At 31.5% G+C, this 17,773-nt stretch overlaps 2 protein-coding genes across 4 annotated transcripts; one reads left to right on the top strand and one right to left on the bottom strand.

Annotated features, from left to right (window-relative positions):
* The first annotated feature begins 333 nt into the window (after positions 1-333).
* On the top strand, positions 334-5,451 carry LOC126846620 (serine/threonine-protein kinase Nek7-like). The gene is made up of 5 exons (XM_050586312.1): positions 334-845; positions 1,917-2,154; positions 2,261-2,613; positions 3,779-3,895; positions 4,234-5,451. The coding sequence occupies exons 1-5, from the start codon at positions 540-542 to the stop codon at positions 4,693-4,695; spliced, it is 1,476 nt and encodes a 491-aa protein (XP_050442269.1). The 5' UTR covers positions 334-539; the 3' UTR covers positions 4,696-5,451.
* A 194-nt stretch (positions 5,452-5,645) lies between these two features.
* On the bottom strand, positions 5,646-13,060 carry LOC126846619 (proton-coupled amino acid transporter-like protein CG1139). 3 transcript variants are annotated; one of them, XM_050586309.1, is made up of 11 exons: positions 12,773-13,060; positions 12,548-12,605; positions 12,413-12,487; positions 11,019-11,110; positions 9,923-10,075; positions 9,166-9,316; positions 8,736-8,942; positions 8,397-8,669; positions 8,144-8,325; positions 6,810-6,982; positions 5,646-6,745 (listed from the first exon to the last, which is right to left on the bottom strand). In XM_050586309.1, the coding sequence occupies exons 2-11, from the start codon at positions 12,551-12,553 to the stop codon at positions 6,498-6,500; spliced, it is 1,560 nt and encodes a 519-aa protein (XP_050442266.1). In that variant the 5' UTR covers positions 12,554-12,605; positions 12,773-13,060; the 3' UTR covers positions 5,646-6,497. The 3 variants fall into 3 exon arrangements, with proteins under 3 accessions (XP_050442266.1, XP_050442267.1, XP_050442268.1); XM_050586310.1 differs by lacking the exons at positions 12,413-12,487; positions 12,548-12,605; positions 12,773-13,060 and adding an exon at positions 11,463-11,609; XM_050586311.1 differs by lacking the exons at positions 12,413-12,487; positions 12,548-12,605; positions 12,773-13,060 and adding an exon at positions 11,467-11,609.
* Positions 13,061-17,773: the final 4,713 nt, after the last annotated feature.

Genomic DNA, 17,773 nt, shown 5'->3' with positions numbered 1-17,773 from the left:
AGTCTATACCTAATGGTGGTCATAATATTTAAAGGTGACACATTCAATTACAGATACCTATTTATTTTACTTAGAATAGTAACGACAAACTATAGACACAATTATTATAGTACAATAAAACGGCCCCGTTATCTAAAACAAAAGTGGCCTTTTGGGCGTTGGTTCAGCAACTGCCTCCAGCTCAGTCCGCGGTACGGCCGCGGTGGACTTTGTGATACCTGTCTTATTATTCGACGGCGCGCTTATCAGCGTGTATTAAATTTTGTATTATAATTTATAGCGTCGTAGTGTTACCGGCGATAAGCAGACGGGGCATGCTATGTATTCTGTGATATTAACACCAAACATTACAATATAAACACTAGGTATAGATTATAACATTATATTTGATAACACGATTCGTTTGACCGTTGCCACTTGTCGGTGAACGACATAGCACACTGTAGCGTGACAGCGGCGGTGAAGTTACCTTGTTCGGGCGACTGTGTAATAATATTACTGTCGTTGGTGAGTACGACCACTGTAAACGGTACCTAGCCATGGACAGCCGTGATCAGCGGGAAAGCGGTAAGTCAGCATCGAAAATCGACGGCAAGCAACCAGTGACGGTACGGGTCGATCGCGTGCTCGGTCGCGGCACGTTCAGTACAGTTTACCGGGCGCAGGTGGCACGGCGCGCGGATAACGGCCAAAGTCATTCGGAGTACGTGGCGCTCAAGGTGTTAAGGCTGAGACGAAGCGACCGCAACGATGAGAAAGCCAAATGTAACCAAGAGACGGCAAAATTCGGAGGCCGAGTCGACGCCGAGCACCGAGACTGCGTCAACGAGATCGTCAACCTCAAGGTATAGTGAAAATACTATGTTATCTTAGATTCGCCAAAGTGCACAATCCGAAGTTTGTAAACGTGTCACGTCAATAGTTCTTAAGTTCTAAACGCACTGCGCTGTATAAATACTGTATACTGACATACTTGCCGAAACTCGCAAAACTACTAGGCCGTAGTTTGTTAAATGATATTATTGTAATCATTCGACTTTGGCAAATAAAATGTAGTTTGTAGTAACTAGTAGAGCCGCGGCACGGTACAGTTGGCCACGGACGTATTGTAACCCGTGAAATGGGCTTTCCCGAATCCGCCAACAGTAAAATGTGTTAATAGCTTTAAAAAATAATCAGCTTTAGACAGCGCGCTGACCTAGTAGACCGGAACCCTCCCGGTCCAAGTCTGGTTTTTAAGGGTACCGAATTAGAGCTCAATCACATTAATAAACGTGTAAACATGTTTCTCTATAAAGGGTTTTATTTTCGGGGTGTGTTCGCTATTGTACCGACATTACCCGAAGTCGACCGTTACAAAATGCTTAAATACGATTGTTAATGTTGTTTTTTTACCGTAATTTATTTGCGTCAGAGCCTAGCCAGCTGCCCTACGAACTATACCTTTCCGTCGGCCATGATCACAAGAAAATTAATTTCAACCAAAACGACTATTTGTTGAAGTTCGAAACTTTTCACCGTTTTGAAAAGTCTCACGTAAAAATAACTATTTAGTAATATTTAGTAATTTAGTATTATTTATGTAATTTTCAAAAAACATTTGAATTTTTACTAAAAACGAGCACAGAGAATAGGGGACCGCATAACAGTCGTTCCGAGACATTCAGTGTTCCATTCGTGGACGTTAATATAGCTAATATAAATCATTAATTTTATTTTAAAAAAAAACTGTAGAACTCTTTTAAACAACTGCCATTTTTCCTTAGCACGTTGTTTATTGCCAAATTTTATAGGCTGTTTAATTTTTTTTTAACGCTTTCCACGTTTCACACAGGCATTCCACGTGCTATTTCGGTGTCGAATGTCGCTTTTTTGTTCAGTACACGCGGGTACAGTTATATATTTTGTTTGTGCAGAAACTTGACCATCCAAACATAGTAAGACTACTGTGGTGGGACTACGTGCCAGCCGAAGACGACGGGGCGGCCCTGTTGAAGATCGCCACCGAGTTGGCCACGGGCGGTGATCTCAGACGCATGGTGAGGGAACACTACGCGGCCGGTGCTCTTATCGCCGAGGCCACCGTGTGGTCGTGCACTGTCCAGTTATGCGCCGCTTTGAAACACATGCACGACGCAGGCATAATGCACCGAGGTAACTTTTTAATAATTATTATCCTATTTTTTTTTTTTTATATATTGTCGTTTACCGACGGCCTCAGAATCGTGTTTCTTATTTACTTTTCTTTACTCGCCAAAAGACATCAAGCCGGCCAATATATTCGTGTACAACGTATACGATTGTTGTGATGATGATGACGATGGAGATATCGATTGTCACGGCGAGCAAGACAATAGGTCGTTGCACCTCCGTTGGGCCCGGGCGACACTTAAGCTGGGCGATTTTGGTTTCAGCAAAGGATTCCGGTCGTGCAACGGTGCCGTCGACGGCCCAAACGGATTCGGCCTGCGTTCCGTCTTGGGCTCTCCGCTTTACATGAGCCCCGAACGGCTGCTGCTGGTGGACGGATGCAGTGGCGAAATCGACCACGAACACCTTGGCACTTACTACGCCGACAGTGACATATGGTCGGCCGCGTGTTGCGTGTACGAGGTGAGTGCTCCCCGTGAAAATCCACTCTGTTTTATTACTATTTCTGTTAATGTTTTAATCGAATTATTCCACCAATTTTGTCCACATGAACCATCCCGGTGACCGAGGTGTGGGGGGCAAAGAGTACATCGAAAGATCAAAATAATTTGATCCAACAAAATGTGTGATTGTTTTTGTAGTAAAAATATACCAGTACATAGTGGATAGAACATACTGAAAGTGATTAAATCGCTTAAAATACAAGTGTTTAGCCCAATAAAGTGTCTTTCGTGTATGATTTCTGATCTATAGACTTTTATATAAATAAATCGGTTTAAAAATAACCGTGGGTCCAGATAGAAAAATAAAATCACATAATTGTAAAAACAACAGCTCCGCATTGAAGCTAAAATCAAACGATTGAGAACGATTTTTTGTTCGAAGCTGACAAATTGTGTAACAATTTAAGAACATGATTACAAAAAGAAAAATAAGTTTTTAAACAAAACATATATTACATAATATTTACATTAAAATTTGTAAAAAATATTTGTTATTTAATGAAAACTTAAAGCAGGTAGACATCGTCTCATTATTATTGTCTCCCATGACGTTTCGTCGCTAACATGGAAAACTTGCAAATTTGTACTTCTAAACGCGGAAACAATTAATTTTATTAAATAGCAGAGGCGGATTTATACGATGGTCGAAAACAATTTTGCAGGCGATTACAATTGTACTTTCGTTATTTTATCGATACGGCAACTTTACATGAAAGTTAGGAGGTAATAACGTTTGCAACCGTGTTCAATCTACTTTCTAAAATATGAAATTGAAAGAGACATTTCTTCCATGTTTTCTTCATCTTTTAATTTGCAACAGTCATGGTCTCATAATATTGGAGGTTGTTAATCGGAATTGGGTGAAGTAAAACGACCGTTTCACGTAATAATAGGAGTGGGTAAAAAAAAAAACAGAGAAATAATGATATCATAGTCTAATAGGCATTGAAAGTTTGCCGGTTAATATTTAGATTTTGCTTTGTACAATAGTATGAGATTCGGAGCACTGAAGCACTCGGTATTATAAGTGTTGTAAATGAAACGGTTACAAAACTTTTAAAACAAACTCTACATACTACTGGGTTTATGTTTTTTTTTTTTAATTTGAAACTTTTGAACAACAGCTGGCCGCTCTACAGGCGCCGTTCCATTTAAAAGGCTCGCTCGATATGAACCTCATGATGAACCGAGTGACCAACGGGTTTTATCCGCCCATCCCATGTGACATGTACTCGCCACAGGTACACCTACTTTCATATATGACGACTTTATATTATAGTAATAAATATTTGAAGAGTGAAAGTGTCAAACGTTCCAAGTGCCAAAGTATAAAAATTTAACTTTATAATTTGATTTCTATTTCATTCATTACCGGTAACACTTTAATATATTTTTGAGTTTTAAATATGATTGTTTTTTTTTATAAATAACTATTCTTTACTTGAAAAATTTACAAAATTGTTTCCGGTAATGAATAAAATACAAATCAAATTATAAAGTACAACTTTTATACTTTGGCACTTGGAACGTTTGACACTTTCACTCTTTATTTGCACTCGCATCCATTTGTTTGACGTAGATGGCAGAGTTTATCGACGCTTGTATGGCCGTCAATCGACGGCTCCGGCCCACCGGTTCTTCAGCGCTACGCCGGGCCCGTGCTGGCCTGGTCGAATCGCTACGTCGCCGGCAGCGGCCCGCACGGTCCCGATCTCCGCGTGTTAAAGGATCGTCGCCGCGAACAGGACAGCTGGCCGTACCATCGCGATCAACTACTCTGTCGTCGCCACAAAAGGGAGGATTATTAGCTGTACCGTCGCGAACAACCACTCGGACGTCCGTGAGAACAGTTTTGCAAGATGTCCCACCGCGAACAATTTCAATACAGGTCCCCTCAATTCAACAGATCAACAAAAGTGGCCCCTGTCAAAGGCCTGCTGTTGAGCGCTTAACAGTTCCACAATGGTCACGCCGTCAAGCAACCACCGCTGTCGTCGGAGAAAATGGGAACCCCTCAACGCTGCCCGTGGTACTTAAGTAGTCTATAAAAAGTTTTGCCGCTTTCAAGATACTACTAGTGATTTACGGAAAATAACTTTTACAACATAACATTTTATAAGATATTTAATTGTTGTTTTGAAAAAACCCCTATGGTAATGGGGAAAAAAAATTAACGTCGATCATCAAAAAAAAAATACACAATGCCGCGGCAGTTTTTTAACCGATTGAGATATAATACATAGTCGTTTTTATTATATAACTTCTACTACGTTCTATTGAATTTAAAATTTTTATATGATATTTATTTAGTAACATTTTGTACACTTTTATACATTTTTTTATTATTGTTCATTTTTCTTAAATATTATAGAATAAAATATAATCAAAATATGCAAATTCTTCAAATTATTAACCTATCTTTATAGATAGAGTAATCGTGTATGTTTAGCAGTAGAATAAACTTTGTAATTCAAGAATATTTGAGGCTGTAATGCGAGGACAAAAATAAAATTAAAAAAAATAAACATTTTGGTTAATTGTATAATACATTAAGTACTAACATGAACAAAACAAGATTTTAACATTTTAATGAGCCATTTCATTTATGACCTTTTTGTTGTAGTCACTTTTTTTAAAAAGGGGTCCTATACAAAATTGTATCCACTCTATGCATTTTGTTTTGCTCATAATTTTCTTCCATATAGACGTTCTGCTTATGTTAATTAAATTGGTATGATCATTAACATGTTATAATCATTTTATTGTAATTGTCCCATAAAACCGGGGGACGCTAAACATTTCAAAATGTTTTACTATAATATGTGAAAAAAACCAATTATTGTCTTAATTCAAATTTTATTGTCATGGTTTTGAGTTATCTACAATAACACAATATAAAGATTAAAACAAACAAAATAGTATTAAAAAATAAACAAAAAACCAATTTGCTAGATTTAAATTAAATGTACAGCTTTAACAGTATAGGTATGAACATTAACGTAATTTTAATTTGTATTAAATTGTACAACAATTACTATTATAATAATACGCTAAAAGATATTTTAAAGAACAGATAAGATGTACTGTAACAGCATTTTGACATCGCGATTAAAGAAATATAACATAATGTTAATTTAATTTAATTGTGCTAATATTAAAACTTATTGTAAGTGCTTAGTAGGCCTTGTTATAAGTTTGTATAAACTATGCATTAAGGTAAAACTTATTTGTTTGCTTATTTTTTTTATTGCCTTTCTATACTTAATTTGGTTAACATGGTAATAATTACTAGGGTTTTCACTCATAATATTAGGAATGTATTTTTCCACGTCAATTGTATATATAGCCTACTTATATAATTCACAATAATGTCAATTAATAATAAAAACTACTAACATCTATTTGGTAATAATCACAATATTCATGGTTTATAAAACGATAATAATGTTATGGTATTTTTAGACGAAAAGAAAAATTACAATTATAAATTGAGTTAAATTAATATTTGATAAAAAAATTAAAAAAATTAAAATATGGAAGTTATTAAAGTCGGTAATATTATAATGTTTAGTACGTAAAAATAAATGACAATATTCTATTGATTTTTTTCCTTACAAATCTTTAGAAAATAAATAAGTAATTCTCAAAAAAAAAAAATAAAAATTAGCAGCTATAGTATCATTACAAATTAATTAAGCAAATAATTAACATAATTGTTACTAAATAGTTAAGGAAGAATATAATCATAATTAAAATAACTGATATAGGAAGACAAATCAATATTAAAGATCAATAGTTAAAATACTGGTGAGAATCGTTGTGCTATTCTGACCAACGTCAAAATTAAGCATTTAAGGGTTGGAAAATATTCCAAAAACTCGTGTAGGACCCAAATCCGAAGCCTAGCAAACCGATTATAATAATACTAACATCTTTAATAAACATAAGTGTAAACTCTTTGCCAGAGGTTTGTTCCCAAAATGTCATGAGTTCTATAATCGGAGGGAATATTAATGCTAGAGCTGAACTACTGAATGATCCAACTAGTGATATAATAGCTGACAAATTTGGAATGGCTGCTGCTAAAGCAACTGTAAAAAAAAAATGTATAATTAACTTCAGTATTAATGAACAAAAAGTAAATATTTTATTTACATGTAACAGTGACAAGAAAAACGCGGACACATAATTCTGCATTTTTTTGGCTAGCCTGAGAGTGAAAATATCCTTTAATAGCTGGCCAAATAACACCCATTGGAACATAGAACTGGAGACTGTAAGATAAAAAGATTGCAAGCGCCATTGCTAACCGTACACTTTGAGCCAATCTGAAAAGTATTATAATAATTAACAAAATGTATTTTAACCACAATGTACAAAAAATATTGTTTTTAATTTTGTACTTAGAAGTAGTATATAATAATTTGTCATCGACTAAAATTGTTATACAAAACTGTATTTACTTTTAATCATAAATGGGTATAAAATTATTATTCAATTATTTTAAGGGATTTCTAATGCTCGAAAAAACTTTGATGTACAATTTTATCAACACAGTTAAGTATCAAAGAATTAGACAAGAAAAAATGTATTGAAATTTTATCTAACGATTGTTATCGAGACATACATGTGAAATCTCAATAGAAATTATCAATTTCTTTATAAAATATCCATATACTGTTCTTAATAATTAAAAAAATAATAGCAGTCAATACAATAAATATTTATTATTCCTTATCTCTGTTTCAATATAATTGAAATATTCAGCTATACTAAAAAGCATTACTCCGCTAAATAGTAAATAGAAACAAAATAATTAAAATATAAATTGTTTTTTAGTTAGTCACATCTCAATTGTTTTATAGTAAAATTTGTATAAACTAAATAAAATCATACAAAGACTTGTTTTAAGTTTACTTACACAGTTTATTATTTATTTAGTTTAATATTATCACGTGATATTATATAAAAAAACTGTTAAAAATGAGTCGTGCGTCATCAAAAGATAACAAAAATGCAAACATCTACGTAATATTTTAATTAAACAAAATATATGAGAATATTTTAATTAATCAATGACCCGAGTTAGTAGTAATCAGGGTTTTTTCAAAAATCCCAAGCCAGTTAAGTTTTGGTGGGCCTAACAAAACCCTTATTTATAGGTAAATACCAAACATTTGTTGTGCCTAAGCCCCCCGTCACCCCGTGAGCTCTTTTGGGTTTAGATTTTCATTTTACATGCCAACTCTGCCATAAACATTACTTTAATAATTATGAAAAATATATATATCATTAAAAAAAAAAAGAATTAGTGTTGAGGTTTTTTTATATTAAATATATCATCAATGATCTAAACTTCATAAAATAAAAAAAAAAAAAGCCTTTTTGGCCCAAAAAAGTTATTTTTTGATAGCATAAACTACTTGTCTTATTAACAGAACTAAATAGAACTATATTTTTTAAAAATTTTAAATTAAGGTAATACTTACATATCTTGTGCGGGTAGATTTAAAGTAATACTTCCACATTTAACTTCGTCACCATATCTTAAATAACCAAAAAATCCAATGGAAGTATAGAGACAGGTTACTATAACCATACCTGTGTTTAACACACCTGTCCAACCTCCAAAAGCTTCTGGGTTTTTCATATTATTTTCTAATGGCAAAACCTATAGTGAAAATAAATCATTATATTATGTTTAATATTAATACTATTTGATAATAATAAAAACTATAATACCATTCCGATTCCTTCGAAAGCATACACTGCAGTACCAAAAAATAGAGGTAATTGATGCCAAGACGAGAATATTTTAACGGTTGTTGTTTTTGGGAGACCTTGGAGTAAGTAGAAAAACGTGATTCCTAATCCAACTGTTGTGAGGATCGTAGCAAGGAGAGATGCAGGAGTCAAGTATTTGAGACTTTTTACACAATTTAAAAGAATCATAGGCCCCAAGAGTAAAACTAAATAAGTATGCACTGGCATATAAAAGAAGTAGTGTGCAATAACCTGTAAAGAACAAATAACAACTCGGTTATTAATTTGTAAAATGTTATATCAAACTTGGTGTTTAACCTCCTGAAGGTTTGTGGCTACAAACAAGAAATACACGCAACAAAATCCCAATTGTGTTAATACTAAAAACGTATTAACTATTTTATTAGCAATTTTTGAATACTTCTGTAATTTAGAGGGTCCATATTCAAAAGCCATTTCTGCAGCATCAGGAAACGAAAGTGACGGAGTTTGTGTTCTAATGCATAACTCGTGGGAGCATCGTACCTAAAATTAAAAAAAAAAACAAATAAAATAAAATAGTGCTATAGCCAGGTGCAACAGAGGCACTATCCCTCCCCGGAATTTTGTTTTTATAATACATGGGGTGGGCATGAAAACTGTTCACTATTGTAAAGTATATACTATCCCTTAGGGTTTAAGAACCAGTGACCCTCCCTCAAAATAAATTTCTGGCTACAGTACTGCAATGAAATGTATGTATCCTTACCAACATGTGCATACAGTGTGTACAAATAGCTCCTAAAAGTGCAGTACAAACCAAACCCACGAGCCAACCAGAGTTCCTAAATGCATCAGGCATAGCTAAGATTCCTGTTCCAATATTGCCTTTTAATAAATGTATCATTGTATCTAAATTCCTAAAAAACAAAAGAAATTTAAATGTATACATAGCACATATTTACAGTAGGCATTACTTTTTGAAAAAAAAAATATTAAAATTAAGTAAGTCATTAATAATAATTAACAATAATTCTACTGATTTTTAAACAAATTACCATAGGTTATTAACCATCAATCATTTTTGCTATAAAAACTAATATATATAGTGGTACATATTATGCAACCTTTGAACCCGAAATATTATTCAATTGTTATCAAACCGTTAACAAACAATTTTAAATAATAAGTAGTTATGAATGATAATAAAAAGTATGAGAAATTAACAATATCACGTGAATAAAACGAGTCATTTTTAGAGATATAGAATATAAAACAATAAAGCTTAAACAATTGCCACATCTCTAAACATTAAACTGCATATCATAATAAGTGATAAAGAATTAATAACATAATAAACAATTATTAAAAACAAAATATTATGATCAATAAAAAGCAATTCCTTATTAAATTGTTTTTCGTTATTGAATTGTTTTTTAATGTATAGTAATTTAGAAATAGTTATTTATTTAGCATAAAATATTAGAAAAAAATGGTTAATAGTTATAATGAAAAATCTAACTTACGATGTTGGATTTTCTAACTGTCGATTTAACAATGGATTGTTATCTGATGTTATACCATTAAAACCTCCATCTTTTTCCGCGAACTCATTTTTTGAGTTACCAGGAAAATCCACCCCTGTAGTTGTTTTGGATGATGGAGAAAGAGAATTGTTTCTAAAAATATATAATTATATTACGCTATTGTATAAATATTTTTAGTAGTATTTTTTTTACATTATCAATAACACATATAGAATTAATTCCTAACTAAAAAATATTTTAAGTTATATTTTCTGTAATATTTATAATAATAAATGAAACATAATTTTAAATTCAAGTAATTAGTATTAAAACGTGTTTACTCCTTTTTTATTCTTGTTGTTGATAGAAAGGGTTGTATACAAGTTGAGAAAGAAAACAATATTATAAAATTATAAAATAGTATAATTATTTTATTTTTTAAATATTATAAAATCAATAAATCACTCGTACATCTAATGTTTAATAATTAGATTATACATTTATAATATTAGATTATTTTATGGTAACAACTGTTCTTTTATAAATCTAGATTTTTAAATATCCACCACTAATAACAAGTACTATTTTCTTAATTAAGATTTAACTCAAGAAAATCTTGTTTAGCACATATTGATCTTAAAAGCCCTTATTTTGATAGATCACATAAATTATCAAACAATAAACAAACCTAAAATTTGCAGCACAAGTTTAATTTTATGTAAGTGTGTTTTTAGGTTAATAAAACTTATATTAATATGTAAGAGTGTTGCATTTGAAATTTTGTAATAAACCTTAATTTAAGTTTTCTATTTATCAAGAAAGCTTTTACAAGTTCCCTTATCTAAAAATTCATATGAGTATTTTGAATAATATTATATATAAATAATAATTTATATATGTAAATTATTTTATAAGCTTTAACTTATATTATTAACTAGGTAAACACATTTGCAAGTTAACCTTTACCGTTATAAATAAAATTTGTTTTAGAAGCTTAAGTCACACTTGAATTGTACTAGGTATTTATTCGACATTTTACATTTAGGGTTAAAAAAAATTAGGAACACAGAAAATATTTAAAAAAGAATCAACTTACCCATTTTCATTATACATAATAGTCGAGCCTGTCAAAAGTGGTTTATCTTCATTTTTTCTTGGTGTTTGAACAGTCATTGTACTACATCCAGTCTAAAATATTAGAAAATACAAATCCATTAATAAATACAATAATGTATAAGTATAAATAAATACTATATATATAAATAAACAAATTACAAACTAATTAGTTATGAAATAGAAACATGTGTCAACATGTGGTAGGTGGTATAAGGTGTCAAACTTAGTAGTAAATAAATCAAACCCAATACAATTCCTACGACACTGCAAAACAAACATGTCTGCCTCACATAAGATCCACTTATTTAGGGGAGGGGGAGCTTTATAAACTAGAAGTAAATTATTTATAAATAAATAATAATTTGAGGGTATCTTTACTCCTTAAGCCCTCTAAAAAGGTATAAATCTAATTTAAAATACTTACTTACTTAAGTAATTCTGAAAGATATAATAAATAATTATATTAAAAAGATACCACCAATCATAAAAATGATAATTAGTTGTAAAAAATTTGAAAAGTACATTCACTTATAAATTACGTGTTCACAGTTTAAGCGTTGTAATGTGAATAAGGAATTCCATCAAATGTATGTTAGCTTTTATCTCTAACTTGTCAGATATAACATATATTTTTTTTATATATACCATCTCTCCTACTCATTTACATAATATGATAAAATATGACGCACAATATTATTACAAAAATAAATAAATAAAATCCTAATTTAAGTTCAGGGGCGTCTTATGCAAGAATAATGGTGGGCACCCTCAACTGATAAAACATTATTGTATACTTTTCAAGGAATCATTACAAACATGTAGAATGGAATTTATTTTTCTGTTATTTACACACATTTAATGCAATCAATACCTAGTACATACAAATACCATTGATTCAATTAATTGTTTGAATAATTATTTACCTCTTTTAGTAAAAAAAAAGCATTTAATGTTTATTTGATAGTTTTATCAATATTTGTGTAGGTGTGTAGATAAGATAATTATTAACTAAATCCAATACTCACTCAATACTATTGTACAAAAAATAAAATGAGTACACACAATATGTTTTATTACAAAATTGAAATTTCAAAAAGTCCTTACAATTTTGAAACCTTCATTGATAGCTTATTTACGAATTTAGTTATAATATTATATTATGTACTATTAAGAAAACCTATTACTCCTGATTAGATATAGGTAAACAAAATGTTTTTACCTATTTTAATTTTCTAAAACTAGGTAGGTTACTGACTACCAAAAACATAAATGAATTATACATTTTAAAGACCCCCCAATAGTATTGATTTCATCAGTAAATAATGTAATTTCCATTATTAGCCGAGCAATATTATAATCTTTAATTGAACTTACATTTATAACCGGTTCTCCGATTGTCTGGATTTTTGACTGACCATTGCTAATAGCGAATTCACCATTTATTTTGGCCTGTAATTTATAAATAAATTAAACAGTAATACAACATATTGTACTAACGAATATACTTACAGCCATGTTTGCAGTTCGTGCAAAATTTTCAAATGACAACAATTGAACAATCTAAAACCTTTTAATGATCAATGCTTGTTAAAATAAAAATCGTGTTTAGAAATCTTGCCTCTGACGACATTTTAATGGCGGGTTTAAAAAAGTTAACAATTAACGATGTGACAAAGGATTTATTCAGCTCAGCTTAGTATCTATAACCAAAACAATAACAATGTTACTACTTACTAGACCAGGACCATTTTTCCTCTCCAGTATTCAGTGTCGGTCCTCCACCGTACAGTTTTGAGTCATTGTCCTTATCATCTGTGATTGAACAGCTGTTTACAACCACTGCTAGATCCTTACGATAAAACAGCCTCCGTTTGCCGCCTGCGCTTTCCACAATCGTACTTATACTTTATACACAATAAATGTATTTTCCAAGTTGTAACGTTTGTGGGTTTAGTTAACAATCATATAGTTTACAATGACAGAACGGTACTCAACGCGGACACGTACTCAAATCACTTTATGACCTAGTAATATATTAGTCTGTACTTGTGAATTGTGACTATCTACATGATTCATCTCATCATAATGCCCACTTTCCAAGATCCGTTTCGGCCAATATAGAATTTGCGACGACATTCACGTTGATTAATAGTCTTTTCGTGATAAAAACAAAATATAAAGGTTCAACAATAGCTATTACTATGTATCATAATGTACCTAATCTTAGCCCTATAGAAAGTACTAATATTCTAATAGAACTTATGACATGTGTACAACAATTCTACATCAAATAATATCATTGAAACATTTCATGTATATAAATAATATAATACAATTGGTATTATACAAATATTGTATACATTTATAATATTAAATGTAGTTTTAGCATCAGTGCGTACCGCGCAGCTGAAAAGGTATTCTTCATACAATGAAGTGTTTTATTTTCTATTTCAGTGGCTAGACCACTCGACACTCATGTTGTAAACAGCTGGACCGTTTTCTTCATGTAGCAAATCTTTTTTTTTTTTTTTTCCACATGCACCCATAGAACACTGGGGGGGGACGCGCCCTGTGAGGAATTACTTCCCCCCAGTCTCCGATGCCATTTATTGGGTATACTAAACAATAAATACAATCATAAACTTAAAAACTAACACACCCACTTCGGGTGGTGGCCTAATAACAATATTCACATTAGGCCACAACGAAATTTAGTTACAAGTTTATTAGTCTATACAGGTTTATGTACAGTCGGTGGAATGTTTCCGGACCAGTGACTCGCGCACACGCCACCCTTGCACGCCGGGGCTCTCAATTGGCCGGCCGCTGTCTAGCCCTCTCTGCTTCCTCCTTCTCTTTGAGGACCAACTCGGCAAAGCGGGCGACCGCGTTCCACGCATCAGAACTTGCAATCATGTTGGCGACCAGTGTCTCCGGGACAACTTCGCCGACGACGTCCTGGAGGTCCCGCCTTTGGGACTCCCAGGCCGAACACTCCACTAGTGTGTGATAGGCACTGTCCACCATGCCTTCACAGTGTGAGCATGCTGGACTGGGTGCTTTGCCGATCCTGTGGATGAATTCGTTGAAGCACCCATGCCCAGACAGCAACTGGGTTAGGCGGTAGCCCATCATCCCGTGCTTCCGTCCAACCCATTTCCGGAGGTCAGTGACGAGAGTTCTCGTCCACTCACCTCCTGTTGCTGTTCGAAGTCTGTCCTCCCACTTGCCGAGGGTAGCAGTCCTTCATGTAGCAAATCTAGAGAACACAAATCTTCCTCAAACGGTACTTTAATAAGACAAAAAAAAAATAATATTCACTCTAAAATTGCCAAAAAACACCCAAAAATTTGTACATTTGAATTTAAAATTAGGATACCCTATAGCTTTTTTTAAAAAAAGTCGAATTACTTCAAAAGTCATAACTGGTGTATCCTATATATGAAGTACTACTAATATGCAGTGAACACTGAAAACCCAAGAAAATATAATTAACCCTTTCCTCTAAAAGAAGTAGAAACTGTAAATTTATTTCGAATTTGTAGGTGTAGTTTTAGGACTTGACTTAAAAATTAGACTGCATGTAGATCTAATATGGCCTAATAAATACAAACATTTTTCAACAAAATTTTGTTTTATGAACCAACAATTTTAACTAAAAAGAGTGCTATTCCAATAGGCGTAACTCGATCTCTGGCCTAGGCTACAGTCCCAGCTGTTTTTTACACTCAAATAATATGGACAATTATTGTGCATAAGGGGCTTTGCACCCCCCCTCCCTTTGTGCAACCTAGTATCAGACAATAACAATTTAAACATAATGTTAGATTGATTTATTAAATCTTTCATTTTTAAACCTTTAAATTAAAAAAAGATTAACCTATTATAAAACTAATATGGATCAATAGTCAAAACAATGAATAATGAAACACAAAAAATAATTGTATTATAGTTTAAACTATCGATCATTCTGTTTTAAACAAAACTGACTGTTACCTGTTTAATTGTGTTGTAATAATTGGTAATCGACAACCGTAAATCACTAATAATGGTTTTACAGAAAACCACAATACTTAACAATAAAAACAAAACAATTTTTGCACTTTTAATTTATTATATTAATTTGTACAGCCTTCGAACATTTGGGGGTTAAAATGGAGACTGAGGGGGAGGCTAAATCCCTATGCCTGTAGTTACGAGGTTATTTTAATAAAGTTTTACTATTAATTTTCAAACTCAAATATAATTTTTAAATAATTTGTTAGCTCCAGTTTTCCTTAAGGTACTTAGATATTAAATAATAATAATTAAGTATTGTGCGTGATAATATAAAAACATTAAATAATTTTAAACTTAAAATAAGTGATAACTATAGAACTTAAATTTGTTGTTACATTCGCCTATAAATTATTAATGATCATTAGTCATTGCGATTTTGGAGCAGCAATAGAACACCTTGTACCTCCGACGAAAAACATACTTTACCTACTGAATTGGACAGGTAGATAATATTGCAATTATATTAAATTATAATATACCATATTACCTACAAGGTCTATTGATCTTTGACTTATTATACATAAATGGTTATATAACTACAGTATTCCAATAATTTACTCAGAAAATAATGGCAAATTTATTGTTTTTTTTTTAAAACAATTTTTTGTTTATTATAATTACAGGATAGGTTAGTTTAGTCTTTAAGGCAAGCTATTTTTAATTTTTTCTTCTAGGAGTTGGGGGACGTTAGCCCCATCCAACGAAAAGTTTCAAAGGGAATCGAGTCGATCCTCAAATCCGGTAGGCGTTGGCAGTTGTTTTATTAGTTAAAGATTTACTAATTAAAAGCTTTAATGATTAAGAAAATGATATTGTTATTCAATACAATATTGATATTGCATAATTTATAATAATCAATAATAACGATAATAATAAAAATAATAAATTAACTAATAATACTGTAGCAGCGTACACTCGCGTTACCGACAAATGTATGGTGCGGCGGTGGGCGACTATTGTTTTACACGCGGAAGTATGCAAATTTCAAGAAGCTGTAACTTTGGAACTAGAAGACTTCAGTTTCGTAATTAAAGTAAAAAATACAACAAGATGGTAAAAAAAAAATCGCAAAAAAAAGGTGCCTGGTAAAGTGCATTTGTTCCTAATTATTAATAGGTAATTTTTACTAAACTTTTTCATGTTTTCACTTCCAGACAGGATTAGAGGGCAGTAATGTGTTATTTTTATTTGCACGTATGAATAAAAGCACACCTCGCTTAGAGTTTTGAACACAAATAACTCCCAAGACCCGATTTAGCGACGGGTTTAAACACTAACCAGCCAATTTTGGGTGGCTAATCACAATTAAATTCGGGCCTAATAGTAATTAAAAAACGAAAGAATGCTAATAAAAAGAATGTTTACCGATCAATCGAAATACTTACATCAAAAGCGTGATCTCGTGAATCAAGTTCAATTAACCGACTATAATTGATCAACAAAAGTTAAATGAGATCTGTAGTAAGAACCTTTGTTTCAATATAAGTTAGAACTTAAAACTGACCAATTTTTAAGGAACCACTCAAACTTAAGGACCCAGTCAAACTTCATCATTCAAGTCAATATAAGTCAATAGATCAAATTAAATCGATCAACTAAACTCGATTCAACGCGCTTTAATTTGTTCTCAATTAAAAAAAGTTCATTGAAAATATTTATGTTACTTTTTAAGTTTTAAAAATCGACAAAGCTCTGGAAATTACTAAAAAAAGAGAAATATTTGGAATTTGTTTTCAATATAGAAAATTAACACAATCAAAATAGTTCTAAAAGAAAATCTACAAAATTTTAATTATTTTCTAGGAAATGAACGGGTCCACTACATTGATTATCCTTTTTTGAGTGAAATTCTTTGTATTTTTATATTTTGATGGTGTAAGTGATTGGTCCTCATAATTATTAAATAATTTAGGCAGCTTCATTCTATTTTATGTAACGTTGTGCAAAATAAAAGATTACTATTGCCCAGGAATTTTGAAAATGGACGCCTTTTACTAAACACGTGTTTTTTAGGTTACATACTATTCATTATTATTTATACATATATTTATAACCTAATATATGAATGGTCCAAGTAGTTAAGTTATAATTGAACTAGATAGTTCGAAAACTTTTAATGAGCTAACTAATTAATTTTGTTGTTAAAACATTTAGATCAATGTGATAGCCTTCAGAGTTTATGACTTTAAATAGATAACATATAGTGTGCTATCATATTTTATTTAAAATAATTTATACAGGTAGAACAAATAAAATGTATACCTGTTATTATGTTATCATGATCCCGATCATGATTTAATAGTTATAAAAAAACGTTTTAATGATATCTTTATTACAACGGCATTTCTAGATAGACTAAAACGCTAAAACACTAAAACAAATGTTGCAGTGTATTGTTGACTAAAAAGAATAGATAATTATATAAGTCTCTTTAAAGAATATAAAAATTAAATTACCTTTTATTAAGAAATCTATTATGGGCTGAATAAAAAGTCGAAACCGTGATAATAATTATTAAAGTTGCTATTTTTAACGTTTTTATATTGTTACTTATAACATTAATTAAAAAAAACATCTATTGAGTAAAACATACTATCGACATGAGTAATATTTTCTATAGTTACCCTTAAAGTCATACGCATCTTTTGATATTTGAGAAATAAATAAACCATAACG

Source organism: Adelges cooleyi, unplaced genomic scaffold (assembly GCF_023614345.1).
Source record: "Adelges cooleyi isolate 19-005CV unplaced genomic scaffold, UGA_ACOO_1.1 ACOO_flye_CR_arks_rails_tigmint_CR_PRNA_9, whole genome shotgun sequence".
Classification (NCBI taxonomy): Eukaryota; Metazoa; Arthropoda; class Insecta; order Hemiptera; family Adelgidae; genus Adelges; species Adelges cooleyi.
The sequence above is the reverse complement of the archived record's forward strand: the minus strand, read 5'-3'. Positions and strand labels throughout refer to the sequence as shown.